This window comes from Corvus cornix, chromosome 1 (assembly GCF_000738735.6).
Source record: "Corvus cornix cornix isolate S_Up_H32 chromosome 1, ASM73873v5, whole genome shotgun sequence".
Classification (NCBI taxonomy): domain Eukaryota; kingdom Metazoa; phylum Chordata; class Aves; order Passeriformes; family Corvidae; genus Corvus; species Corvus cornix.
Genome location: NC_046332.1, coordinates 55,424,119 through 55,447,770, shown reverse-complemented (window position 1 = coordinate 55,447,770; position 23,652 = coordinate 55,424,119). Strand labels below are relative to the sequence as shown.

Here is a 23,652-nt window from a genome sequence, read left to right as displayed (position 1 = left end):
TTTCAGATTAGCATCTGCCTAAAACTTGCAGACAAGTCTTTTCCATTTATTGTAGAGCTTTTCAGAGAACGATTTTGTGCTTTACCACTTTTCCCCCAATTTCCAAAATTGAATGCAGGCAAGGACTTCCAACGCTCACTTACTATCTATACATTATCTGCAGAATTACAGAGATGAATCATTTTTACATGAAAAAATATAGTATTAAAAATCTTACATACAAGGACAAAACAGCAACAAAAGGCTTCCCAAAAAATTAACATCCAGTCTGTCACCAGTCAAGATGAAACTCCTTTAGGGTGAGTTTTCAATGAGGATAATAAAGTTAATGTTTGTTTTTTGTCTATTTTTTTTTTATTTTACCCCCCATAAAGGAGACATGCATTAAAAACACTAATGTCTAAAACAACATTATTTAACTCTTAGTCATGCACCTGAAGATTTGGCTCTGAGCATCTTCTGAAGTCAGCAGTCAGAGGAATCCAGTTTCACTGAGGCACCAGTGATGGAGTTTCTGAAAGCGTTCTCCGAGCTGAGATCCGCAGACATTTGGGGCAGCCTCCAGACTTGAAGCATGCTTTGTGAAAGCATGTTTTGCACTCTTTATACATACAGAGTAGCATTCAGAGAGAGAAAAAAAAAAAGCAGAATTTAAAAAAAATGAATCAACAGCTGTGTTCCTTGAATGATGTTCTATCACGTACATATCAGTACAAAAGTAAACAGAAGCAGTGCAAGGCCAGGACAACAACCACCACTGTGATAATTTACAATGAATGCTGGCAAGATCTGATAAAACAGCTCTCTCATGCGTAGACCCAAAAAATAGCCTCCCCCTACAAGCATAACCATGGCCAGGCAAATCCCTGGTTTTGCTCTCTGAATTCACTGATACAAAACAGCTGCCACAGGCTGGTTTTCAAAGATACACATTGCCCATGGTTTCCAAATATACATGCTCTCAGTGAAGCTAGTTCTCAATGTTTAAAATAAGTCTAAACAGTTCTATACACCAAAATTCCCCCAAGGAAGAAAGAAAAACATTCAGTCTGGAACATACCTGTGCACCTTTTACATTTGGCAGTCTGATATGGGAAGAGAAGGTCTGCACTCTGACAGAATTCACAGATAAACCCTTTCGCTTGACAGAGCTACAACGACAGCAAAAAGCTTGAATTGAAACCTAAGAAAAAAATCATTTGGGAATGGTAGCAGGGATATCTCCTTACAGTAGCAGCTGCAAGGACACTAAAAGCCCTGTTTTTTCCTTACCTCACAGCCATCTACATGAGAGGTGGAGCTCTTCAGAATGTCTTTAAGAAGGGGCAGTAACTGCCCTCGTTTGATCTTCACCAGATCATCCAGTGAGAAGAGATGCAGCTCCTCTGTCAGATGGCTGGGGACCTGTTCAAATTCTTTCAGCACACTGCAAAGAGAAATAAAACCCAGTTAAAATTTTAAAAAGTTGTTTTTCAAGTGTATTTCCAGAATAAGCCTCTTTCACTTCTCTAGTCACATGGGGATTTTACAAGGCAAGTTCATGCTATATCCTACCTCCCCTCCCAATTTGAGGTGGCTGTAATAAAAATTGGAAGGTTTGGGATTTAGAATAAATTATCTGCTTTAAACACGCATTCCTCAGGCTTTGGAGCTGCGATGCACAGTTATCCCAGCAATCCTTAAATAATGTGTAAAGGGTTCTCTCCTACCTCAGGAACAGTAGGCAAAAATCCCATATAGTATCTAATATAATAAGCTAGGCTTATTTATTTTCTTTGCAAAGAGAACTTTGAGTGGTTTTATCCTGCACAGGTCACTACTGGGTGAAAATACACTTGTGCTGAGCAAGTGAACACTGGAAATAGAGATATTGCTTTTAAACTATCACTGATGCAGATAGAAGGTACAATGACGATCCTAATACTTATTTCGGTAATGGAATCACAGGGAATTGAACAGAAGAGAGACAAAAACACATTTCTGCTTGAGTTTGGTGAACAACATGTAACTGATGCATAAAGAAGAGCTCTATGTCAAAGGGAAAACAGAACCTACTCTTATATCTTATTTTGCTTATACCTGCTCTTAAAAAGGTCAGCAATTCTGAAGTGATAGTCTTATTATTCACATGACTATGTATTAGTTATGCCCACAGTTTGGGAAGGTGAACACCAAAAATCTTTCACTTCTAGCAACAAGTAAGGCCATGTTTTGGCCTTTATCACTTTCGGTTACTACTACTTTCATATGAATATTTTTATAGAATAAACTGAATTTAGCATTATGACAGATTTCTGGAAGAAATCTTTAAATGCTTAAGGAACATACTTGTTAATTTAAAAAAACCCAACATTTTTTAAAGACAAATATTCTCAGAGAGATAAGTATCTTTGAGCTTTTAAGAATGAGTGAGAACCTAAGAGAGACGGAACAGGAAAAAATACACACCTAACTAAAATCATTCAACATTTAAAACCAAACTATATTACAACAAACAGCCACCACTTGTACTGCATTCAACATTTGCAGTACAATAGAAGGCAGCTTTGTTATTGGAGCTCTCTAATGATCGTATCAACTTACTTAAAATGGCACCCAAATGCCTCTAGAGAAGAAGGCTCTATAAGCAGGTCATGTACATTTTACGAAGCTATTTTTCATGCATTATCACAGTCCATACCTTTCAGCAAACCTGCAGGTTTTCAAAAGCTTTTTTAAATGAAAAAGCTGTTCTTGCACCTCCTAAAAGATGGAGGAGAAAAACAAAATCATTTTTAAATTAAAAGCATTGCATTTATATATTCATAAGTGAGGAACACCACTATTTGAGTCAGCAAGTACACCAAACCACACCTAAAAAACTAAACTTTACACTTAGCCTAGAATTAAACAAATGGATTTTCTAATGCACAAAAGCCAAAGGCAGGCAAAGGCTATTTTTATTCCCTGACAAGTGAAGCAAGTCCTAATGCCAAAAATGGCTGCAGGTCTTGATGCATGCTAGACCCACATCTGTGGAAGAACAGGTAAGTGTCTCCTCAGCCAAGAAGGGAACACATGCCTACTTGTAATCTTCAGCAGAACACTCTTCCTGAAGCAGTAGGAGGTACAGCTCTTACATAAGCTAAGGGTGTTTCCCCTAATGGCCCACAAAATTAAGGAGTCACTGAAAAATTACAGAACTTTCCAACAGCCAAAAGCCAGGAAGATGTAAATATTTACTGCAGGAGACCAACTCCCTAACATGAACTAAAACTGGAAATCACTAAGGAAACATCTCCCAAAGACAACAGGGCTAAGGAGACCTCTGGCACAGGTTGGAAATGCCTCCCTTTGCCCCCTTCACCTGAGGGAAAAGAGGGCAAGTCCCAGAACTGGCGATAGGATAAATCAGAAAAAAAAAACCCTCCTCCTTACCACATACACACACAGGACATCCTGCCCTAAGGAATTCTTCCTGAAACTCTCAGACCCAGAAATTCCTAAAAAAAAATGGCCACACTTACCCTGACCCTGTCCATTTCTTTACTTTTTGTGTAGAGGGTTTTGTTAATACACGACACATTGAAAATGGGGTGCTGCCATATGCTGTCCAGTAGGTGTTTGGAGAAGTTGCACACATAGTATTTTTTGAAATCCCACTTGGAAAGTATTCGAGCAGGAATAGAAGACTGGGCATAGCTGTGGCAGCAGTCACAGAAGTATTTCCCCAGGTAGTCACAATAGCGGAGTCTCCTGATATATTCTGCAGGTAGACAGCAATGAAATTGTGAAGATTTTAAAAACTTATGGGACATAACTCTTGTCTGTATGTCTATTCTGTCTGAATAATTCATCTACTGGAATGAAGGGAAAGGGATTTTTTGTTTTATTTTTAAAGTGGGGGGTTTTATTACTGTGGTAAACACATGTACAAGGTTTATACTTGGCATTAAAACAAAGCTTTCCTCATTTCCACATTTGTTCAACTGATTACAATTATCAACATAAGATCTTAGTGAAACCCCTGTTGCTTTACCCACAAAAGGAACACTAGATGAAATACACAACAAAAATACTTGCACCAATTTTGGAGTCATGTTTGTATAATACTTTTTTACATCAAGAGATTTGTGGAGTTTTTCCCAGCTATTACAGCATCTCCTATTTGCTCAAGTTAATGTGCCATCATCGATTGTTGATACTTTACAGGCCATAACAAACGCTGCTCTTGTGAGCTGACCCAGAACAAGACTTAAGTGCCACTTCAAAGATTTCTTAGGTAAGGTCTGTTTGTCAGTTCTCTAAATCATTGTGCTTTCAAGCAGTTCTCACAAAATATCAGAAACAAAAAAACCCCAACAACAAAAAACAAAAAAAGCAAAAAACAAAACAAAAATCAAACAAACAAAAAAAACCAAACCAAAAAACACACACAAAAAACCCCAAAAACAAACAAAAAAAAGGCAAGATTTTTTGTGATCAAGATCTAATGAAACAAAAACTTTTAAAGAGACACCCCAAAAGAACAAAACCACAGATTCCATAAGCTTGCACGAAGTCTCTTTTTAGAGACTTTTGGGAATGTCTAAATTGGCACAGGGAAAGAATTATTAAAAGTACCAACTATGTAAAATCAGCACTTTCCAGCCTGGAAGCTTGCTTTTTTTAATAGTTTTTTTCTGTTTTGTGGTTGACTTTTTAAATTTTTATTGTGTATAAGAAGGACATCTATCAAATATTGTATTCTGTATTGTATGAAAAATTCCAGACGCTGGAAAGATCCCACTGTCTGTTTTACTGTTGCAGGCACATCCAACAATGAGATTTTCCTTCTAGCTCAGATAATTTAAAAATTGTGGTATATCTGTGTTGGTGAGGATTATAATCTGATGACTAGTACTGCATTTATTAGGGGATTTTTTTGCCAGTTTTGGTAATACTTACTGCTTTCTATCGGGGTTCCACAACCAACACATGTAAAGTTTTGAGCAGCCACCACTGCATCTCTCCTGTATACAAAAGCAAATAGTTAGACCTTTCAGCACCAAAACCACAGTTTTAGTTAACGTTCTTCCAAAGTGCAAAAGAGCTACACTGGCAACAGGGAGAATGTCCACCTCAGGAGCTGACTCCTACTCCTCCACATGAAGAAAGGAGATTCTGTAATGCTTGTTGAAATACCTAAATTATTTTCCACTTCTTAAGGTGGCATCAATATCATGGGGTTTGGAGATGGAAAATCCACATTTGCAACAGAAAAAGCAACTGAACCTGCAGTAACCCGGGAACAGCCAGTTTGCCTACTGTCTGCACTTAACAGCATTTGACATAGGGTGAAACAGCTATTTCCTCACACATGACCTGGTGCCTCCCCCCACTTCCTGAAAACCAGCTATCCATAAAATATTAGCAGGAAAGTGGGGAAAGTCAAGAATATTCTCCAGGTACTGTCACAAAATGACATTTTCAGGAGCTAAGTACACTGCCACCATAACACCAAAGAGTACGTGTATTATCACATGGAAAATTGCACATCCTGTGCCAATCACAGCATGCCAAGAGTGGGAAAAAGATGCCATCTGTTTCCTAGTGAGGCTGGTGACAGACATTGCAGAAGGCTGTGCCATGCACCAGCTCTAGATATGTTCACAGATCATCTGCACGTGCACTAGATCTGTTAATCACCCAAGCTCCTTCCATCAGCTTTCCCCATCATATACTAAATGACAATGCCCAGATCCCTCAAAACTTACTTGACTGAAGGATGAATATTAAATATAATCTGTGATCTTGGTGGGGACCAGCCAGAAGATCCTCTTAACTTGGATATGATCTTTATTTCTTCAGCCAGATTCAAACTGGATTCAAGTTCTCTTGGAATCTCTTCTTTCAGCACAGACTATTGGGAAAGACAAGCTCATGAAGACAACCAGCCCATCAGCTAGACATAGGTTAAATGCTATGGGAGATGTTTATCTCCCTTTATATTCTGGTATTTTAAAGTTCAGTTTTCACCTGCATGTAATGCCCCCTCAGTCAAACTCCCTCATATCAGTCCCAGAAGAAAGCACATCCTGATTGTTCACAACTACACATTTTAAATGTGCTGAAAATTGCTAGAGAGAGAAGACATTTTCTAAAAATTTAGATAAAGTGAACTAAAAAACTGTAAGCACTCATCTGTATTTGTTTTCTTTTTTTTTTTTTTTTAAATGTAGCTTCCTCCTTCTCCTAGCAGTGAAGCAGCTGCAGTGAGACCATGATTATTTGGGGAATTGAATAAAGAGCTCGTTGTTTTCAGATCAGACTCACTCTCTGCTTAGACGAGCTCAGGCAACCAGACAGCTGAACTGCAGAGTCTGTCTGCAACCAGTATTTTCTGAAAGCTCTGCACAACTCCTGGGCTGTTGCCTCAGCAGAATTGCTGCCTGGTTCAAAAGATGATCTGAAAGGTAAGGAATACTGTCAGTGAAAAACAGCAACATGTCATCAGAATCTCTGCTGCCTTTTCTGCATCCCTGAAAACTTTTCTCCCATTCCTTCATTCCTACCCTCTTTGATACACCCAGGCCCTCAAAGAGCCACAGACACCACCCTCCAGCAAGACTGGGGGACCAGAGAAACACTGTTAAGCCAAGCATCAAGAGACATTTGCTGTCAAGCAGCATTCCTTCCCCCTCCTTGAGAGGGCCCAATTTCCCACTCCCACATCTTTCCCAGCCCCAGCCAGAAGAACCACAAGAAAACTGCTCCAGCAGAAAAGATAGTGCCATGGGACTATTAAGGATACACACCTTTTATCAGGGGTAACAGACAGATTTTCAAGGTCTTCAAGTTCTGCAATAAAGGAGAAAATTTTATCAAGCCATTTAAGAAACAAAGCATCTGTTACTCAGCACCATTTTAAATCTACTTTCTGTCTTACCACAGTGTCAGTTTCAAATATATTCATCTTTACAACATCCTTGTTGGATGTGGGAAATAACCTCAGCCTTAGTTGTAAAACAGGCATAAGGAGTCTTATCTCCCCTGCATATCTTTGACATGATGAAGAATACTCCCTAATGCCTTTGCATCCTATAATCAACATGGGCCTGCCTTCAAGAGCTGAAATTGTAAGGAGAGACTAAGTGCCTGCTGGTCAAGGTCCAGCCAGAAGGCACTCAAATAATAATGTACAGAGCCAAGAGAGGCCACGTTAATTTTTCTGGACACTGACAGATATTTGGAGACACCAATCACAAACATACCAGCTAATGCTATAAACACATTAGTAACAGGTGAGATTAATGCAATTAAAGGACACACTTCATTATGTTTACACAGACACGATATGCTTATGCCAACAAGGTGTTCACATTGGTAGTGTTAGTTTTGACCATGCTTATTGCTCTCAAGACAAATGTTTCCCCATTTATACATCTCAAAGTAACTCTTGCTACTAGGTATGCAGTCTTTTGGGAGTTTGTTCTTCATTTCTAGATCAGGGAAAGATGACAGGAAAAAATAAGTCTCTAAAACCAGAGAGAACAATAAAAATCCATTTGTTATCAGGAGAAGATAAAACAGAGGTTAAAAGCTGCACAGACTACTTTTAAGGGTTTCCATTTCTGTATGTCTAAAAACCAGAAGCAAACCAAACTAAACTCAGGATGCCCTAAGGGGAAGCAAAGCACATAAGAGAACAGAGACATTCAGCTCTAGTCCTGAAGCAGAGGGAGAGGCTGCCTAAAACTGAGTCAATTTGTTTCATTAGCAAATAATCAATTCTCTCAAACAATGTTGCTATAGTGGACTGAGGTTGTGCCAGTTTCACACTTTATTCATGCACATTGCTTTGGTTTAATCCTTAGACATAACTTCAGTCCCTCTGTTGGGTTTGCATGGCAAGATTTTGGTAGCAGGAGGGGCTACAGCGGTGGCTTCTGTGAGAAGCTGCCAGAAGCTTCTCCCATGTCTGAGACAGCCAATGCCAGCCAGCTCCAGAAGGGACACACCATGGGCCAAGGCTGAGCCCATGAGCCATGGTGGTAGTGCCTGTGGGATAACAGAGTCAAGATGGGAGGAAAAAAACCCTGCACAGCTGCAGTTGGAGAGAGGAGTGAGAATATGTGAGAGGAACAGCGCCGCAGACATCAAGGTCAGTGGAGAAGGAGGGGCAGGAGGTGCTCCAGGCACCAGAGCAGAGATCCACCTGCAGCCTGTGGAGAAGCCCAGGCAGGGGCAGGAGGATGCCTGAAGGAGGCTGTGACCTAGAGGGAAGAAGCCCATGCTGTAGCAGTCTCCTGACAGGATGTGTGGGAAGTCCCAAGACATAGAAAAATTGGGAGTGAAGTTCAGCCCAGGAAGAAGGGAGAGGTGGGGGGGAAGGTGCTTTAAAATTAGATTTTATTTCTCATTACCCTACTCTGATTTGATTGGCAATAAATTTATTTCCCCAAGTTGATTGTTTTGTCTGTGACAGTTTTTGGTGAGTGATATCTCTCTGTCCTTATCCAACCCACAAGCATTTTGTTATGTTTTGTCTCCCTTTCCAATGGAAAAGGGAAGTGTCAGAGTGGTTTGGTGGTCACCTTGCCAGGGCCAGCTCACCACACTCTCAGACCAGAAAAGATATTCTTTCCTAGAAAGGAAATCCTGCAGCAGTCTGGTATTGCTGCATGTGCTGTAATAAGGAGCTACACATACATAATTGTTCCCATTTTCTCATGTTATTTCTCCTACAATAACATCTTACTAAATCAAGAGAATTCCCAAACAATGGAATAGATTCAACTGAACAATAAATCTGTTTCTACAGTTACAATTTTAAAGTCTCACCAATAATTACATATTCATCCTCTGAGTCAGTGTGGCAACAAAATCTGGTAACCTCATGATGTGATGGTAGATGCACTGGGGAGCTGACAGGCAGCAAAGCACAGCCTGTCCAAGACAAGGACAAGATCAGTTAAACCTTTCCAGCATCTATAAGTAGCTGCAATTCTGTTTACATTTTTCATCACTTACCAAGACTTTAGCACACAGACTGCATTTATAGAGCAATTTTAGTTGTTTTTATACATACACAGAAGAGGCCAGTTCTTGGGAGTCTGTCATACAGTGCATGTCCTGCAGTTACTTAGCCAGAATCTTGTAGTGATAACCCCCAATTTTTTACATTACCAGTGGTGTCTCCCCTTCTCATGTCCAAGAACACCATTCATTTTTCCACAGAAGTCATGTAATTTAGACTTTAGACTTAAGATTCATCACTAAGATCTGTACTATTCAAGAGACTAAAATCTACTTAAAAATGCATGTGCTGACTCAAGCATTATAATGCCAGGAGTATTTATTATCTTGTCTTAAACTATATGTGAATGAATACTCTGGGAAGTCTCACTCAAATCAACTGCATGGCCTAATCTGCATACCGCAGAAGCAAACACAAAAGGAAAGAGCCAAGCTGCAAATACTACCACAAAAAAAAAAAAAAATCCACAAAACAAAAAACCACTGGATTTAAGCAGAGAAAGAAAAACAGCCAGCTACAGGCACACTCTGTGGAGAGTCATGCTTGGCTTGTGGCATTTAAACCTTACATTTTCATTTTAATGTAAAAAATAATTATAATTAATAAAACACAGGTGTGAACATCCAAAAGGAAGTATGTGACCCACAGGAAAAACACTTGTGGCATAATGATCCTCAATGGACCCAGCTCTCCAGAGACTCAAGGAAGGTAACAGGATTTGGTTCCAAGCAATGCCCCAATTTATTTGGTATTTGCTTGCATGGAAACAAACAGCAAAGGCTTTCAGACAAGGTTATGTTCTAGATTAAGTAACTTGCCTTCATAACCACTGTCTGAAGAGGTAACAGAAGAATCAGACTTCTTCACTCCAAGGTAAGAAGATAACTCCGAATCAGTGTGATAGCTGCCATCTGATCCACTTGTTTCCTCCACACCCCAGGACTCTGCTTGCTGTTGGCTTAGGATATTACATTTCATTTTTTCTAGTGATGCTATAATCATATCTGCAACAAAAAAGTGTGCATTTTCCTGGACACAAGATTAAAATGCTCATTAGTACACAGCATATTTGATATTTAGTTAAGATTAAGTGGAATATATAATTTTTCCCCCATACTTTTTCAACTCCATAAATAAAAATGTAAACATGCCTGACCTTTTATCTAAATTCAAAAAAACCACCCCAAGGGCAATCCAGAAACAATATGCAAAAGGCAACTGCCCAGATAATTGTCTCACCCTTGATTATAACATACAATTTACTTTTATCTTACCCATGTATTAGATAAAAATGAACTTGATTACATGACTAACTGATATATATGTATGCATTTCAGAGATGTAGTCTTCTAGTTACACTGCATTATTTAGTATGCAACCTATTTAACATGATTTAATTTCAAGACAATGTGTACAAGCAGTTTTGCACACATGCTAGCTGGAGGGGGCCAGAAGTGGCAAGTTTTGAATGGAGTGTAGATCTTCAGGTGGTGGGAAGTACAGGAGCTAGGAAAAGGTTTTCATGCGTTAAGAGTTAGGGCAGTGAAGTAGGGAATACGCAGTGAGATATCTTACACAGTCAGCTCAATGCTACATAGAAAGACTGTGATAAGAGTAAGTGGAAACCTGGCTGCCCTGGGCTTTCCACTGCCTTAAATAAAAGGTAGCTGTTCCAAAGCTTCACTGTAGCATTTCCAAACCACACAACCCTTCCTCATGATGACACTTGCCATCTTGCCTGCCCTGGTCACCCATTCTCTAGGAAAAGGGACCAATGAGACATCCACACAAATCTGGGGGTCCCTGTCCTAATATCACTGCTGCATCCCTTGGTTCCTGAGGTCTAACAGAGCATCCCACCAGCCCCATCTGAGCTACTGCTGACGGCCTTGGCATAGGCCCCAGACCAGTCTCAGCACAAAAGTGGATACATTGTGGAGAGATAGTTGTACTCAGGCACCCAGGTGGAAACCCAGAGACACCCAGGATACTCTCCCTTTCTCCCCTCAACTACCATGTGCAAACCTAAACTTACATCTAAAAAGCTATGGCAGTATCCAAGGCTAGAGATTCTGAGTGCAGGATAATTAAAGCTTTGTAAAAGTGGCTTATGTTCAGAAAATTGTACCACTCGACATCAGTATTCATTACATCCCCTCAACTTGTATGGGAACCATGAAGAAAAACATCAGTGTTTAGGAATAGCTAAATCCTAAGGAGCTCAACAGACAGCACAGCTTTCTCACTGCTCACAGACAAATACATGTCGACAAGATTAATCTCAGCATTAGAGAGCACCCAAGTCCCTGTGGGTGTTTGAAGAGACTTTTATATTTTCCCCAACACTAATTAATATTACTTGCTTGGTGCACAGTTTCTCCAGAGACAACTTTCAGTGAACTTTAAGAGTCCAGGAATTTGCTATCTTTCCACTAGCAAAGAAATAATTAAAAAGCTCTTTCTCCTTTTGGGAGAGATCTCTTACTCTGAAGATTCAAAAAGTCTCAAATTAGTGGCAGAGCACAGCCTATCAGCATGCCCTGCTGATAAAAGCAATTATGAGCATATCTGAGAGAGCTGCATTGCAAGATGAAACAGAATACAGTGACTCCTGTACTCAGCATGACTATCAGCTCTCAGCTCTGCCTACTGATAGATCCCTCACCCTACAAAGCAGTCCCAACTCAACTGTGACACACCAACTTTCTCATTTCTGTTCCCTCCCACTCACATCAGTGGAAAACCCCTTTAAGATTATCTGACCCATTTCCTTCCTGGCACACAGCTACAACTCCAGAACTTGCTGAAACCACAGGTACCTTAGTTTTCAGTCCTAAAGTTCAAAGAGATTCTTTCACAAGCTGAAAGTATTTGGAGTTTTGTGGGGTTTTGCTTGGTTGGGTTTTTTTTAATGGAAGCCTTGCTCATAATGGACTGAGCTCTCACTATCTTTTAACCTGTAATCCCATCAACCCCCAGTCTCTGCACAGTGGTAGTAGCTGATAAAATCTTGCCTCACTCAACATTCAGATTGTGGTTTCTAATCCAGATACCTACTCACTGGTCTCCTGGTGTCTGAAAGCAAATTACTTTTGGTTTAGGTCCCACATTACAGACTGAGAAACTTCATCTCCTTTCTGAAACACCTTTCATAAAAAGCAACATGAAAAGCTAGTTCAAGTTTGTTGAGTTTTAGTGTGTGATTTATTGAGTGGGTTTAGTTGTCTGAAGTGCACCTTACGGATGCTGAGAGCTTCAAATCAAATGCAGAACTAGCCACTCCAGTAAAACCAGTGTTGTGCACAAAGGTGATTACCTCTTGAGCCCAGGACATGGGACCACATGCAAACAGTCCAGCAAAAAAAATCTCCTTTTCTAGGCACATTTTTAAAGCTCTTCTATATTAAATCCTACTCATTGCAATCCATTAACCCCTCTTTTTCCACTGTTGGAAAACATTGACATTTAGCACACAGAGTTATGTGTGGCAGTAATTCTTTGACAGCAAATCTCACATGCTCATCATAAGCACACACACAGAAAAACCCATCCTCTCCCCACCTTTTGACAGTAAAAGCATGAGGTAAATCCCATCCATATGTATGCAGCTGCAACAAATTCTATGCAACATTCTAATATAACTTAAAAGTTACTAATGTTAAAGTTTGTTTTCAAGGAATGTGTGCGGAAATGATGGAATGAAAAGGAGAATTGTACATTGTTCCTATATATATTTCCATTATTTTAAAATAATTAAATTGTTTAATTAATGGGTCAAGAGTGGAAAACAAATTATGAAATGGCATTTTATATTTGTAGGTTCACTCATAGAGGGCAAGAAGAGGGAAAATAGTGTATTCGTGAAGATTAGTACATCTATCAGGAAGTTCTTTTATTGAGAAATACTTCTTGTCATTTGTTTTTGCCACAATAAAACGTAAAAAACATTATGACAATAACATTTGTTGTCCTCACCTTTTCCACATCCTCTGGAAGCATGCAGATGTCCTGCAATGAACGATTCAAGGGTATAGCACTTATGTTCAAAGAGGAAGTAGAACCTGTGGGTATAACAAGAACTTTTATTAGTTACTTCTTTCTCTGCAGCTCCCACAATGCGTGCACAGTGACTTCCAGAAAGCAAAGCAAACTTTTTTCCCCAAAACTGAACACTATTGAGGCTGGAGGCTGTGGTGGAAGCTAAGGAGGAGAAAAATGAGAGAAACATGGCATTTGAACCACTCTGGCAACCTGAAGCATGAACAGCAACTACCAGAGAAACACGGTTTAAATGCTGTGCGCTGTGATAGCACCACTGCATTCCCACACCAGTTCTCTCCAAGCAATGGCCTGAGCTGCTGGGGACAGCCACAAACAGAACCTGAGCCTGGACTGGCAGCGATGCTCTGCAGTTGGTGACACAGCCAGCTAACATTGCACTCTGCTCATTCAGAGTTGCTGGAAGAAACACAAATCTCACTGCTGTCTGGGCATGCAGAGAGATGCACCAGCTTTAAAAGATTCACCATATCACTTCTAACATTGTGTAACTACAATAAGCTTGGAAAACATTTTGCCATCATGTTTCTATACCCTGAGGAAGTCTCGCTCCTGCTTCCAAACTCAACCCATACTGAATAGTTGTATGTCCAGTATTCCTTGCTTCCCAGAAGTGCAGTTTTGTCACTGATGAGTATATGAAATAAAATTTATCTCTTTTTCCCCGATAAGAGCTTTTCACTGTACAGCAGAGCACACATCGTGTTTAATGGTGTTTACTACCTCTTCTTGGACCTTGAACTCACACTGTTTCTGTTTCACTCTCATGATGTTTACAGGATAAAACAGACCATATGTCGTGGCAAATGGCCACCACACAAACACCATTTAAAGCCTTTGCAAAGAGCACATCTTAATCAATGGCTTTTTATTTTTAAAAAATGCCCTTCCTAATTTTGTTTAAAAGTCACAGACAGGCTAAAGAGTTCCCACAAAATATGATCATAATTTATGTAAACCTTTTCTCCAACTAAGGGGCACTGACTCCCAGGCTTAGTTTGAATTATTTATATTACCTTACTTAAAGAAACACTTCCCTGAGCGTCGATGACATCAGGCTAGAAAGTCAATACTGTGCTTAAGTGTAGCGACACAGAAGGAGTTTTTGTACAGAATTATTAATACCTCTATTGTGTATACCATGAAGGAAAAACTCACAATATGACTTTTCAAAACAGATTCAATGGCCTAATTAAGTTATTTTCATACCTACCTGATGATTCATCTTAGTAGGTAAACTCTATAGCTTGATAAAGACTACGTTCTCATCAGTTAAGATAACAAACACTACTCTCTCGACTAAAAACAATAAGCAGAAATAAGGAAATGGGAAAATTATTCCTTTCTCTTTAAAACATAAGACGCAATTCATCTTAAATATAATTTTGAAATCTAATGGGAGCTCTCTCCTTTGCTTACATCTTGCATCCCACTTGTATCTTTAAGTAAAAAGAATGTAAAAGAAGCACAGGGAAAAAGCCCAGCACATCCAGCAATGGGATGCAGCTCTGGGTCTGATGCAGAAAAATTATCTGGTTGCCTTTCTGCTCCTGAACACTGTTGCCAGGAGGCTGCTGGGGCTGCAGAAAGAGCCCTAAGAGCCAGAGAAGGAAGTAGCCTTGATGTGCATAGGGGTTAAAAGCAAGAACAAGCCTGTGAACTGTCAGTGACACACCAGCCACAACAAAGCCCCCAGAAAACACTGAACTCAGTCACAAGCTCTTCATTAACAGTTACAGAGCCTTTTCAAAAGGTTGAATAAGGGCCATTCTCTGGTGGTCTCACACATACGAACAAGGCCTAGTAGGAATTTCAGGGGACCAGCAGAAAATCCCACTAAACAAAAATTAAATCCCACTGAAAAAAAAAATTTATTCTGATTTAAGTGATATTACATAATTTTCTTGTATCTTGTGCATCCCTCAGCAATTCTCCTGGAAGAAACCATCATCTCTGAGATAGCAGTCAAAAGAAGAGCAAGTCATGAACTGCTATTGTGTAATTCCTGCCCTCAAATTAGGCATTATATGTTTATTCTTTTTCATTTTGCTATTCACTTTTCACATCCCCATAGTACTGGATAGTGCAGGAGAGAATGCGACCTCATTACCCAAGCTACCCAGTAGCAAGTTAAATGGTTAAAAGCAACAAGGAATGAAGAAATGCAGAAGTTTTCACTTTGTACAGAAAAAGCCTGAGTCTAAGGCAGACAGAACACACCACATTGTTCAGTGTCCAACAGGATCCTGCCTCCTACAAGGGGTATATTTTAGTAAAATCAAGGATGCTCTTCTTTAGTCACCTGGCTGCCAGATTCCTTGCTCCCTTTGTTTTCTGGAGAGCCAGCAGCGCTGCTACCCCAACACAAGCTTGTGACACATCTGACTCGTGCCAGAAGGTCGAGTCACGCACAGTGTATTTGTTCTTACGCACGTGCCTCACAGTCCCAGCTGACCCTGAGAGCCTGGGCTGTGTTTTCCAGACCCAACACGTGTGACTGCCTTCAGCCAGCCCCAACTGCTGGGTGCGGTTTCCTTCTCCCTGACGGGCACTTCTCAAAGGCACGGAGCCAACGCAACAGGCAGCAGACGGAAACAGCCATCATCGTCACATATGAACTGTTGACGACAGCCTGTCCTGGATGACAGAGATGTTATTAAGAGCACACAGTCCTGCAATGGCACGTGCCTGTTGGAGACCTTGCTCCAACTTACACCTTGGAGGAGCTCCAGGTGAATAGCTAGAAAGGATCAGAAATTGGAAGTGGAGGTCAGTGGAGCGTCTCTGCTAGGACTACTACTCACCAAAGGGACAAGAAAAAAACCCAAATCAAAACAAACCAACAAAACCTAGCCTTTGTAATATTCTTTTATAATACAAAAGCAGGATGAACACTCCCTGCTCTTTGCTTTTACTCCAGTAGAAAAATGAGACCTCAGTTGCAACATTTTTCTGAAGCCTATAATCTATCATCATAGAATGGTTTGGGTTGGAACACACCTTGCTCCAAAGCCCCTGCCATGGGCAGAGACACCTCCCATTACACTAGGTTGCTCAAAGATCACTCACTAGACCAAGTTGGTCAGGACCCCATCCAACCTGGCCTTGAACACTTAAAGGGACGGGACATCCACAACGTCCCTGGGCAACCTGTGTCAGTGCCTTACTACCCTCACAGTAAAGGATTTCTTCCTAATATCTAATTGCCCTTCCCATTTTTGTAAGTCCCGCTCTAAGTACCGGAAGGCTGCTACAAGGTCTCCCTGGAGCCTTCTCCAAGCTGAACAACCCCAGCTCTGTCTGTCTTCATAAAAGAGGTGCTCCATCCACCTGAATTTATTTGTGGTCCTAAACTAAGTCCTTAGATACAACTAACACCCTTTATACACAAAATGCAAATACTTAATCTTGCTGTACCAAAGGCTGCTACTGTCAATACTAGGTGTTAAACTGGAGGGGACTGTTCTGCTGCCCCAGCCAAAAGGCAGGGACTCCAGCCTGCAGCCCAGGAAGACTGGCACATCTCATGGAGGCACACACACAGCCCCAAGGCCAGCCCAGCTGCTCCCCCAGCCATCTCAGGGGCACGTGCTGAACTTTCCCACTGAACAGCTCCTCACCTACGGGCCTGCACTGCCCAGAGCCCCCTGACACTGCAGGGACAGGGGGCACCCTGCTCAAAGGGCACCCTCTGCTAGCAGCCATCAGCCAGTCCTCTTCACAGACAACACACAGGAATATCCATATGGTTGGAAAACTGGTGAGAGGTGTAAGGAATCTGTTCTATATCACATGGGGGTTTGTCGCCCCAAGACCTCCAACACTTGGAAAGGGGAAAAGGAAAAACAGTCCCACTCCAGAACAAGCCAATTCAGTCACAACAAACTGAATGTTAATGCTCTACCTCCAAAATCCCAGCATCCAAGGACTCCCTCTCCTCCAGCTCCTGCCAAACACAATATGACCCAGGGAGCCCACACACACCAATGATTCATTACTCAGTGCCCCAATCCATGCTATCTGCTAGGAGGAAAAGGGCAACAGTGAAGACAAGATAAAGCTGGTAGAAAGTTCATTCAGTGGATGTTCTACATTGCTCACGGCTCAGCAATTTTTACATTTTATCAACAGCTGAATATTACAAAAGCATTTCTGCATGCTGAGAGATGCCTACTGCAAGCACGAGCGTCTCCCATTTTACCGAGTCCAGCCCTCTGGTTCTCCTCGGTTTTTAAGCTCTTTCTCCCCTCTCTCCTATTTTGAAGGACAGCATTTGTCAAATTTGCAATTACCATAAATAAGGCCCACTTCAATTACAGTTGTCTTTCCTAGCACAGAGATCTTACAACAAAAATGCAGCTGTAAAGTTACCTGTTGGATTGACTGGCTCTGACTGGGAAGGGCCACTGGGAGAATCACTGTCACTGTTGCTGAGAGACGCAGGCTCCACGGCATAAGGGTATTTCACTAGATCTGCTTTACCAACGGTTGAATCTGGAAGCAATCTCGTGAAAGCCAAGTCTCTTTCAGGGGAGGTATAAGATTCTTTTCCAGAATGCAAAACAGCGGATGTGACGGTGCCTCCTGTTAATGTCACTTGGGTAAAGCAGTCACGCTTCAGAGGGGACATGCCCGAAAGAGTGAAACCACTCAAGGAGGAAGCAGCAGGATCTCCATCAGTATAATGGGGACAGGAGAAAGTATCCAGCGAAGGTTTGGGGGAATCACAGTCTGCGTTGTTCCAACATGCCCGAGGCCTTGTAAACCGAATGTCTGTTTGTGCACAGGCAGAGTTGTGATGTGCAGAATCACTGTCACTGTCATCATGGCTATCCCCAGTGCTGCTTTCTTCCCACTGTTCCACATCACTATCCGGATGCTCAGCTGCCTGCATTGTGCTCTGCTCCAACACCAAAGACGGCTTCAAACCAGATGCATTTAAAACAGACACAAGAATGTCTTTGATAGCTTCCGCACTGCCTGGGTATGATCCAAAACTTCCAGCATGTCCAATCACTGCTGGCCTTGAAGATTCATCTGTTCAGAAAATAGAAGAAAACAAGAGGTTAGGAAACAATACTAAGAAAAGGTTAATACACAGCATGAAGAAAATGCATATTGTTTTTTACACAGGTGAGAAGACAGTAAACAACTGAATTCACTCACCACTTACTGCGGCCTCTTCCTGCAAGAAAGCTCTTGCTTTCTGCACTCAGGAACCAATTCTGTCATTGATAAAGGCTATGTAATAAACCAACAGTAAAGTATTCTGCTGCTATCCAAACACAATTAGCTAAGACTTTAATGGTGACTGATTGTCAGTGTGCTCAAAAACATCACCGTTCTACAAAACAGGATAACAAAACTATTACTAATACAGGTACTGATCCTACTGCCAATAGAAGAGAAGATTACATTATAGCGAGACATATAGAAGATAATAGAGCAGGGGGAGTAACAAAAAATACACTCAGTAATACACAGTCAATGTGCTTGTGTGTTTCAGCTCAGTCAGAGCAGAAATGGCTAAAGTACACTTCAGTCCATAATTCATGGGGTGGCAACACTTAGACAAAACCACGGCAAACTTAGCTCTGTCACAGCAAGATCATTATAATGCCTCTGAAAGAATCAAAAGCACTGCCAAGGTCCTAAGTGATCTACTGCAAAACTGTAGGTCAACAGAAAATGGAAAAACTGCTTTTAGTGGCAGACATAGCAACATTAGCAGGACACAGAAGTGTGCACTGCAACCAGTAGCTTTTGAAGGATAATATGAACAACAAAACTATACCTTGAAGAAAACAAAATAAATTTAAAAATCCCAAAAATAAACAAACAAAAAAAATCCTCAGAGGAACTGCCATAATCCAAGTAACTGAGAGATTAGACACAAAGTTAAAGAAGAAAGATCGACCACATCAACACAATGAAGTTAACAACTATCTCCTTTGGGGAAGATAAGTCACTTGTAAAATTCTAAGAATAGATGCAATCAAGAAGAATCACTTCCAGGACAAAGAACTCCTAGTTAGGACCACAAGGAATGTTAAACACTGCTGGTGAAAAAGCAGCAAGTGTTGCACACTGCAGACTTTGCCCAGAGGTTGCTCTCATTGGAAAACAGTAAACTTCTCCATGAGTGTCTCACCTGGAAGCCTGCATGCACTCAAACTACATGATAAGAGACTTTACTACTGAAGGGATCAAAACCAAAACAAAAAACCCGTGTATTTTGGAACAGCAAGTCCTTATAAAGACCAGTGCTCATCAAGAAAAAGCTGAAAAAAACGAGAACATCACATATAAGATATACTGCAAGAGCTGCTAGCAAAGCTATCCTAGTAAAGCTAGGTCAAAATCAGCCAGCCAGCATATGTTAGTAATAGGGATCAGTCACCTGCCACTTACCAGGATAAAGCTCTTGCAGAAATAGCAGCAAAACTGCCACATTTTACCGGCTGCACTTGCAAAGAAACATCTTGCCAATGCAGCCAGCCATGGCAGTATAAGGACAGGAATGGGAAAATTAAAACTAGCTGACTTTCAAACAAACATTTCAGTCTTTTCAGGAAAAGAAAGCTATTTTGGTAACTACTGGCATTTTGATTGCACAGGAATACTTTAATTTGGGATGCAAACATCATCATCTCTGTGCAAAACAAAACATTTAGTGTTATAATCAAAAAATCATAAAATTTTATGGGCTGAAAGGCTCCTGAAAGATCACCTAGTTCCAACTCCCCTGCTATGGGTGGGGACACCTTCCAGTAGACCAGGTTGCTCAGAGTCCCATCCAACCACGCCTTGAACACTTAAAGGGATGAGGCATCCACAACTTTCCTGGGCAACCTGATCCACCCTCACATGAAAAATGTCAGCATTAACTAAAATGCCGAAACTACCATTAAGAGGCAAAAATCACCCATGCTTGCAAATTGTAAAATGTATATTAACGTTGTACCACCCTCAAAGCCAATACGCAAAGAACCCTCTTCAAACAAATTAGACTTGGTTAGTACACACAAACATCGATAGCTTTTGCTAGCACTACAAGCACCAGCTAAACTCCCCAGAGGGAAGCAATTTGGAACAAGCTGGCATTACCTGAAAGGACAGAGATTTGAGGTGTTGGAGCAAGGCAGCTAATCCTCACTGAGGGATTTGAAGAACATGCTGAGTTGGTGAACGCCACCTTTAGGCTTTCGTGGTTTAACTACAAGGAGAACAGAGAGGCAGACAATTTGGTTATAAGATAACAGCACTCTGCTAATGATACCCTCAGTCTCACAGTCATGCCAGCAGAAAGAACACTGTTCTGAAGCATGCTGACAGTCACCTAACTAGTGCCTACATTTCTGGCTGCCTGAAAATCTCCCCAGAAGCATGCACTGTCTGGAGAGCGCTGGCATCTCAGCTCTGCACCTCTGAATTCACTCCAGAAGGCAGGTGACCAAAACAAACTCTCCACAGCAGGAGGATTAAACATGTGCATAAGGCACAAATGAGACAAAATGCTGGATAGGATGTCTGTGTATCTACCAAAACAACAGCAATAGAGTAGAAAAGAATTCAAGGAACCACCAATCTGTATCTGGAAGCATTGGCCTATTTAGATGTATAAATCTATGAGGCTCCAACTCCATAAATATCTGATCCACGTGCTGCTTGATCTCCCAGCTCTAACAACTGGGAGGAAGTGTGGTCACATTACCTAATTTGATAGAACACAATACATGTGGTTCACATCAGCAACGTGACTGACCCAGCATAAAGCAAGAGGTGACACAGATAGATAATACTCAACCTGGCATAAGAGCCTGCCAGTATAAGCTGACCAAAATTCTGAATACATTTGAACTCCCTGAGCAGGTTTATACCAGATCAGCACTTCACTTTGTGCAGTCATGACGCTTCCAATTCAGTATTTCTACCCTCAAGCTGGATTTACCATACTGTCAAACCAGAGTAAGCTGAACCACGGAAGCAATTTAGTGCAGATACTCAGGGGCTAATTCCAACAAGAGACTATGATATACTGAGGATAGCAAAGCAACAGGTATCCTCCCTAAGCTCATCAATTCCTTGTGAGGACCTAAAATTTGTCCCCCCACCTCCCTACTGCCTCAAGTATGTCATGGACCTGCAGAGCACATCACAGAAACCAGGGAAATGAAAGGGATGCCCTGCTCCTACATGCACATCCTTAAAAAGCACTTAACCAAGGTGTTGTGCCTTCTCCCCACAGCAGTGAGAACGTCTGCACACTGAAGCACGAATAGGATTCCTCTCAGCCTCTCCTGCACACTGTGATCCCATACAAAGAGAAGGGAGTTAAAGGCGTACTGTCCTTGGCCAACCTGAGTTGTTGACCTCTACACTTCCTACGTGGAAGACTGAGGTGACTCAGAGTACAGATCTTGTCCAGATACGCTTCAAAGCCACAGAAAGCAGAAGGACTTAAAACCCACAGAGAATTTCCCTTTTAATGGAGAATAACGTTTCAAGCCAAAAATAGTATGTTTAATTTAAAATATTTAGCATTTAATTATGCTAATTCTTAAAAAAAATACTCTCTTCAGTATCTGCTAGTGTTTTCTATCTTTTCCTCCTCTGCACTACTTTTGAGAAATTGGCATGCAGGCAGGCTTTATCCATATAAATATCATATTGTCAATATCAGTGGATAAAGTAGGAAATATTTTAAAATTATTTTATTAAATTTAAAAAAATTGTTTTCAATACCAGCAATTAACAGACTCTACCTCTTAGGATGCAAGTATCCCAACTGCCCAACAGCTGGATAAAGGCAAGTATTTTATCAGTAAGCACAGCTATTAAGGGTGTTGAGTTTTAAGATTTTTATCTTTTTTTTAAACAATGCTCCCATCTCTCGGTTCTTATCAGAATGGTCTGAGAATTCAGGTAAGATTCCCATTTCCTTTCAAGATGCTATGACTATAACTACATCACAGAAAAATTTAAAAAGCCACAAAACCTCCCCACCAACAAACGCAAAAAAAAAAAAAAAAAAAAAGCGATTAAAGAGCAGTGATAAGGAAATACAACAACAACAAAAGCGCATGGAAAGCACAACATGCTGCCATAACCAATAAAACCCACTGACAGTTTGACACCTTCCTAGCATAAGAGAAGTCTGCCTTTTCCTCCCCCGCCTCTAATACTGGGACTGTGTTTCCCAAGCTAACTCCACCAACATTTTAAAATAATTTACTACACCCACTGACAACTAAAAGCTGGTTTTTGAACCAAACTAACCAGCACACTGAGCCACCATTCACAGGTCTCCCTTGCCTCACCTTTCCAGAGTAGGGGTGCTTGAAGACTTCTGTTCTGCTGAAGCTGGCGAGTGCTACTGCATGGAGAGACATAGTGGGAAAGCTTTCATTTTTTGGTGTTGTTAAGTACCTGGAAGCAATAGAGAATTACAGTCACCACCGCGTTATCCGCGGTTCTCCATCTGTTTTGCAGACTCGACAGTTAATACTCTGAACTGTTTTCCGTCCTGACCTGGTATGCTTATAGAAGCTTACCGAAAAGCAGAGCTCAGCAACAATGGAAATGTGCTTTTAAAAAGCGCCTAACTCAGAGATGGAGTTTTTTGTTTGCCTGTTTGTTTTTAAGTAACTCAACAGGAACGCCTTCCACATGGATAGGAGGAAGACTACTGATCTGTGGTAGTTCACAGATTGCAGTAAAAGGAGGAAGAGACGGAGAGCAGTGGGCAGCAGCAAAGCCCCCGTGCTCCGCCTCTGCAGCAGAGGCTGCTCCCCCCACGCCGGGTACCAGGTAGGGGCAGGCAGCGGCGATGACAAACGCCGGCGATGTCCCCGGGACGCCGCGCAGCCCTGCGCACGGCAGGGCTCAGCTGCCGCGCGGCTCGGCAAGCGCTGCATCCGGAGGGAGACCCCGGCACATCCCGCGGCCCCAGGAACGCCGTGCTCCCCGCAAGGCACCGACCGCTCTCCCGCCCGGCCGCGGCTCCCCGCTCCCACCTGCAGCCGCGACTCCGGCGCCTCCCGTCCGCCGGGCCCCCGCGCCGACGATGCCAATGCCTCCTCCTGCCCGCTCCACGTCCCTCCCTCTCTCCCTCCCACTCTCTCTCTCGGCCCGCCTACCCCCCTCCCTCTCTCCCTCCTACTCACTCTCTCGGCCTCCCTACCCCCCTCCCTCTCTCCCTCCCGCCCGTGGCGGGGCCCAAACCAAAGGACCCCGAACAAACCTAAACAAGAAAAAAGTGCCGCCGAGGAGCAGCGCCGGGCTCTCCGCTTGTCTGGTTTGGAGAACGGGAGGCTGAGAGCCAGCGACCTCGTTGCTCTTTGCAGCTTCCTGAGGAGGGGAAGTGGAGAGGGAGGGGCTGAGCTCTTCTCGCTGATACCCAGCGACAGGACGCGTGGGAATGGTTCAAAGCAGCTCCTTAAGTTTATACTGGACACTGGGAACCGTTTCTTTGCCGAGAGGAACGGCGTTCCTAGAGGTGGTCAATGCCCCAAGGCTGTCCGTGTTTGAGAAGCATTTGGACAACGCCTTTATCAACATGCTTGAACTTGGGCAGCCCTCAATTCGTCAGGCAG

General features: G+C 42.0%; 1 protein-coding gene across 3 annotated transcripts; it reads right to left on the bottom strand.

Annotated features, from left to right (window-relative positions):
* On the bottom strand, positions 1 to 23,395 carry RUBCNL (rubicon like autophagy enhancer). Of its 3 annotated transcripts, none has more exons than XM_010400457.4 (16): positions 23,301 to 23,395; positions 22,378 to 22,486; positions 20,165 to 20,273; positions 17,429 to 18,094; positions 12,974 to 13,059; positions 9,817 to 10,027; positions 8,803 to 8,907; positions 6,777 to 6,819; positions 6,295 to 6,427; positions 5,736 to 5,881; positions 4,927 to 4,991; positions 3,507 to 3,745; positions 2,681 to 2,742; positions 1,273 to 1,426; positions 1,061 to 1,151; positions 1 to 601 (listed from the first exon to the last, which is right to left on the bottom strand). In XM_010400457.4, exons 2-16 carry the CDS (start codon positions 22,447 to 22,449, stop codon positions 489 to 491), a joined length of 2,295 nt encoding a protein of 764 aa, XP_010398759.2. In that variant the 5' UTR covers positions 22,450 to 22,486; positions 23,301 to 23,395; the 3' UTR covers positions 1 to 488. The 3 variants fall into 3 exon arrangements, with proteins under 3 accessions (XP_010398759.2, XP_010398758.2, XP_010398760.2); XM_010400456.4 differs by lacking the exon at positions 23,301 to 23,395 and adding an exon at positions 23,074 to 23,150; XM_010400458.4 differs by lacking the exons at positions 8,803 to 8,907; positions 23,301 to 23,395 and adding an exon at positions 23,074 to 23,150.
* Between the last annotated feature and the right edge of the window lie 257 nt (positions 23,396 to 23,652).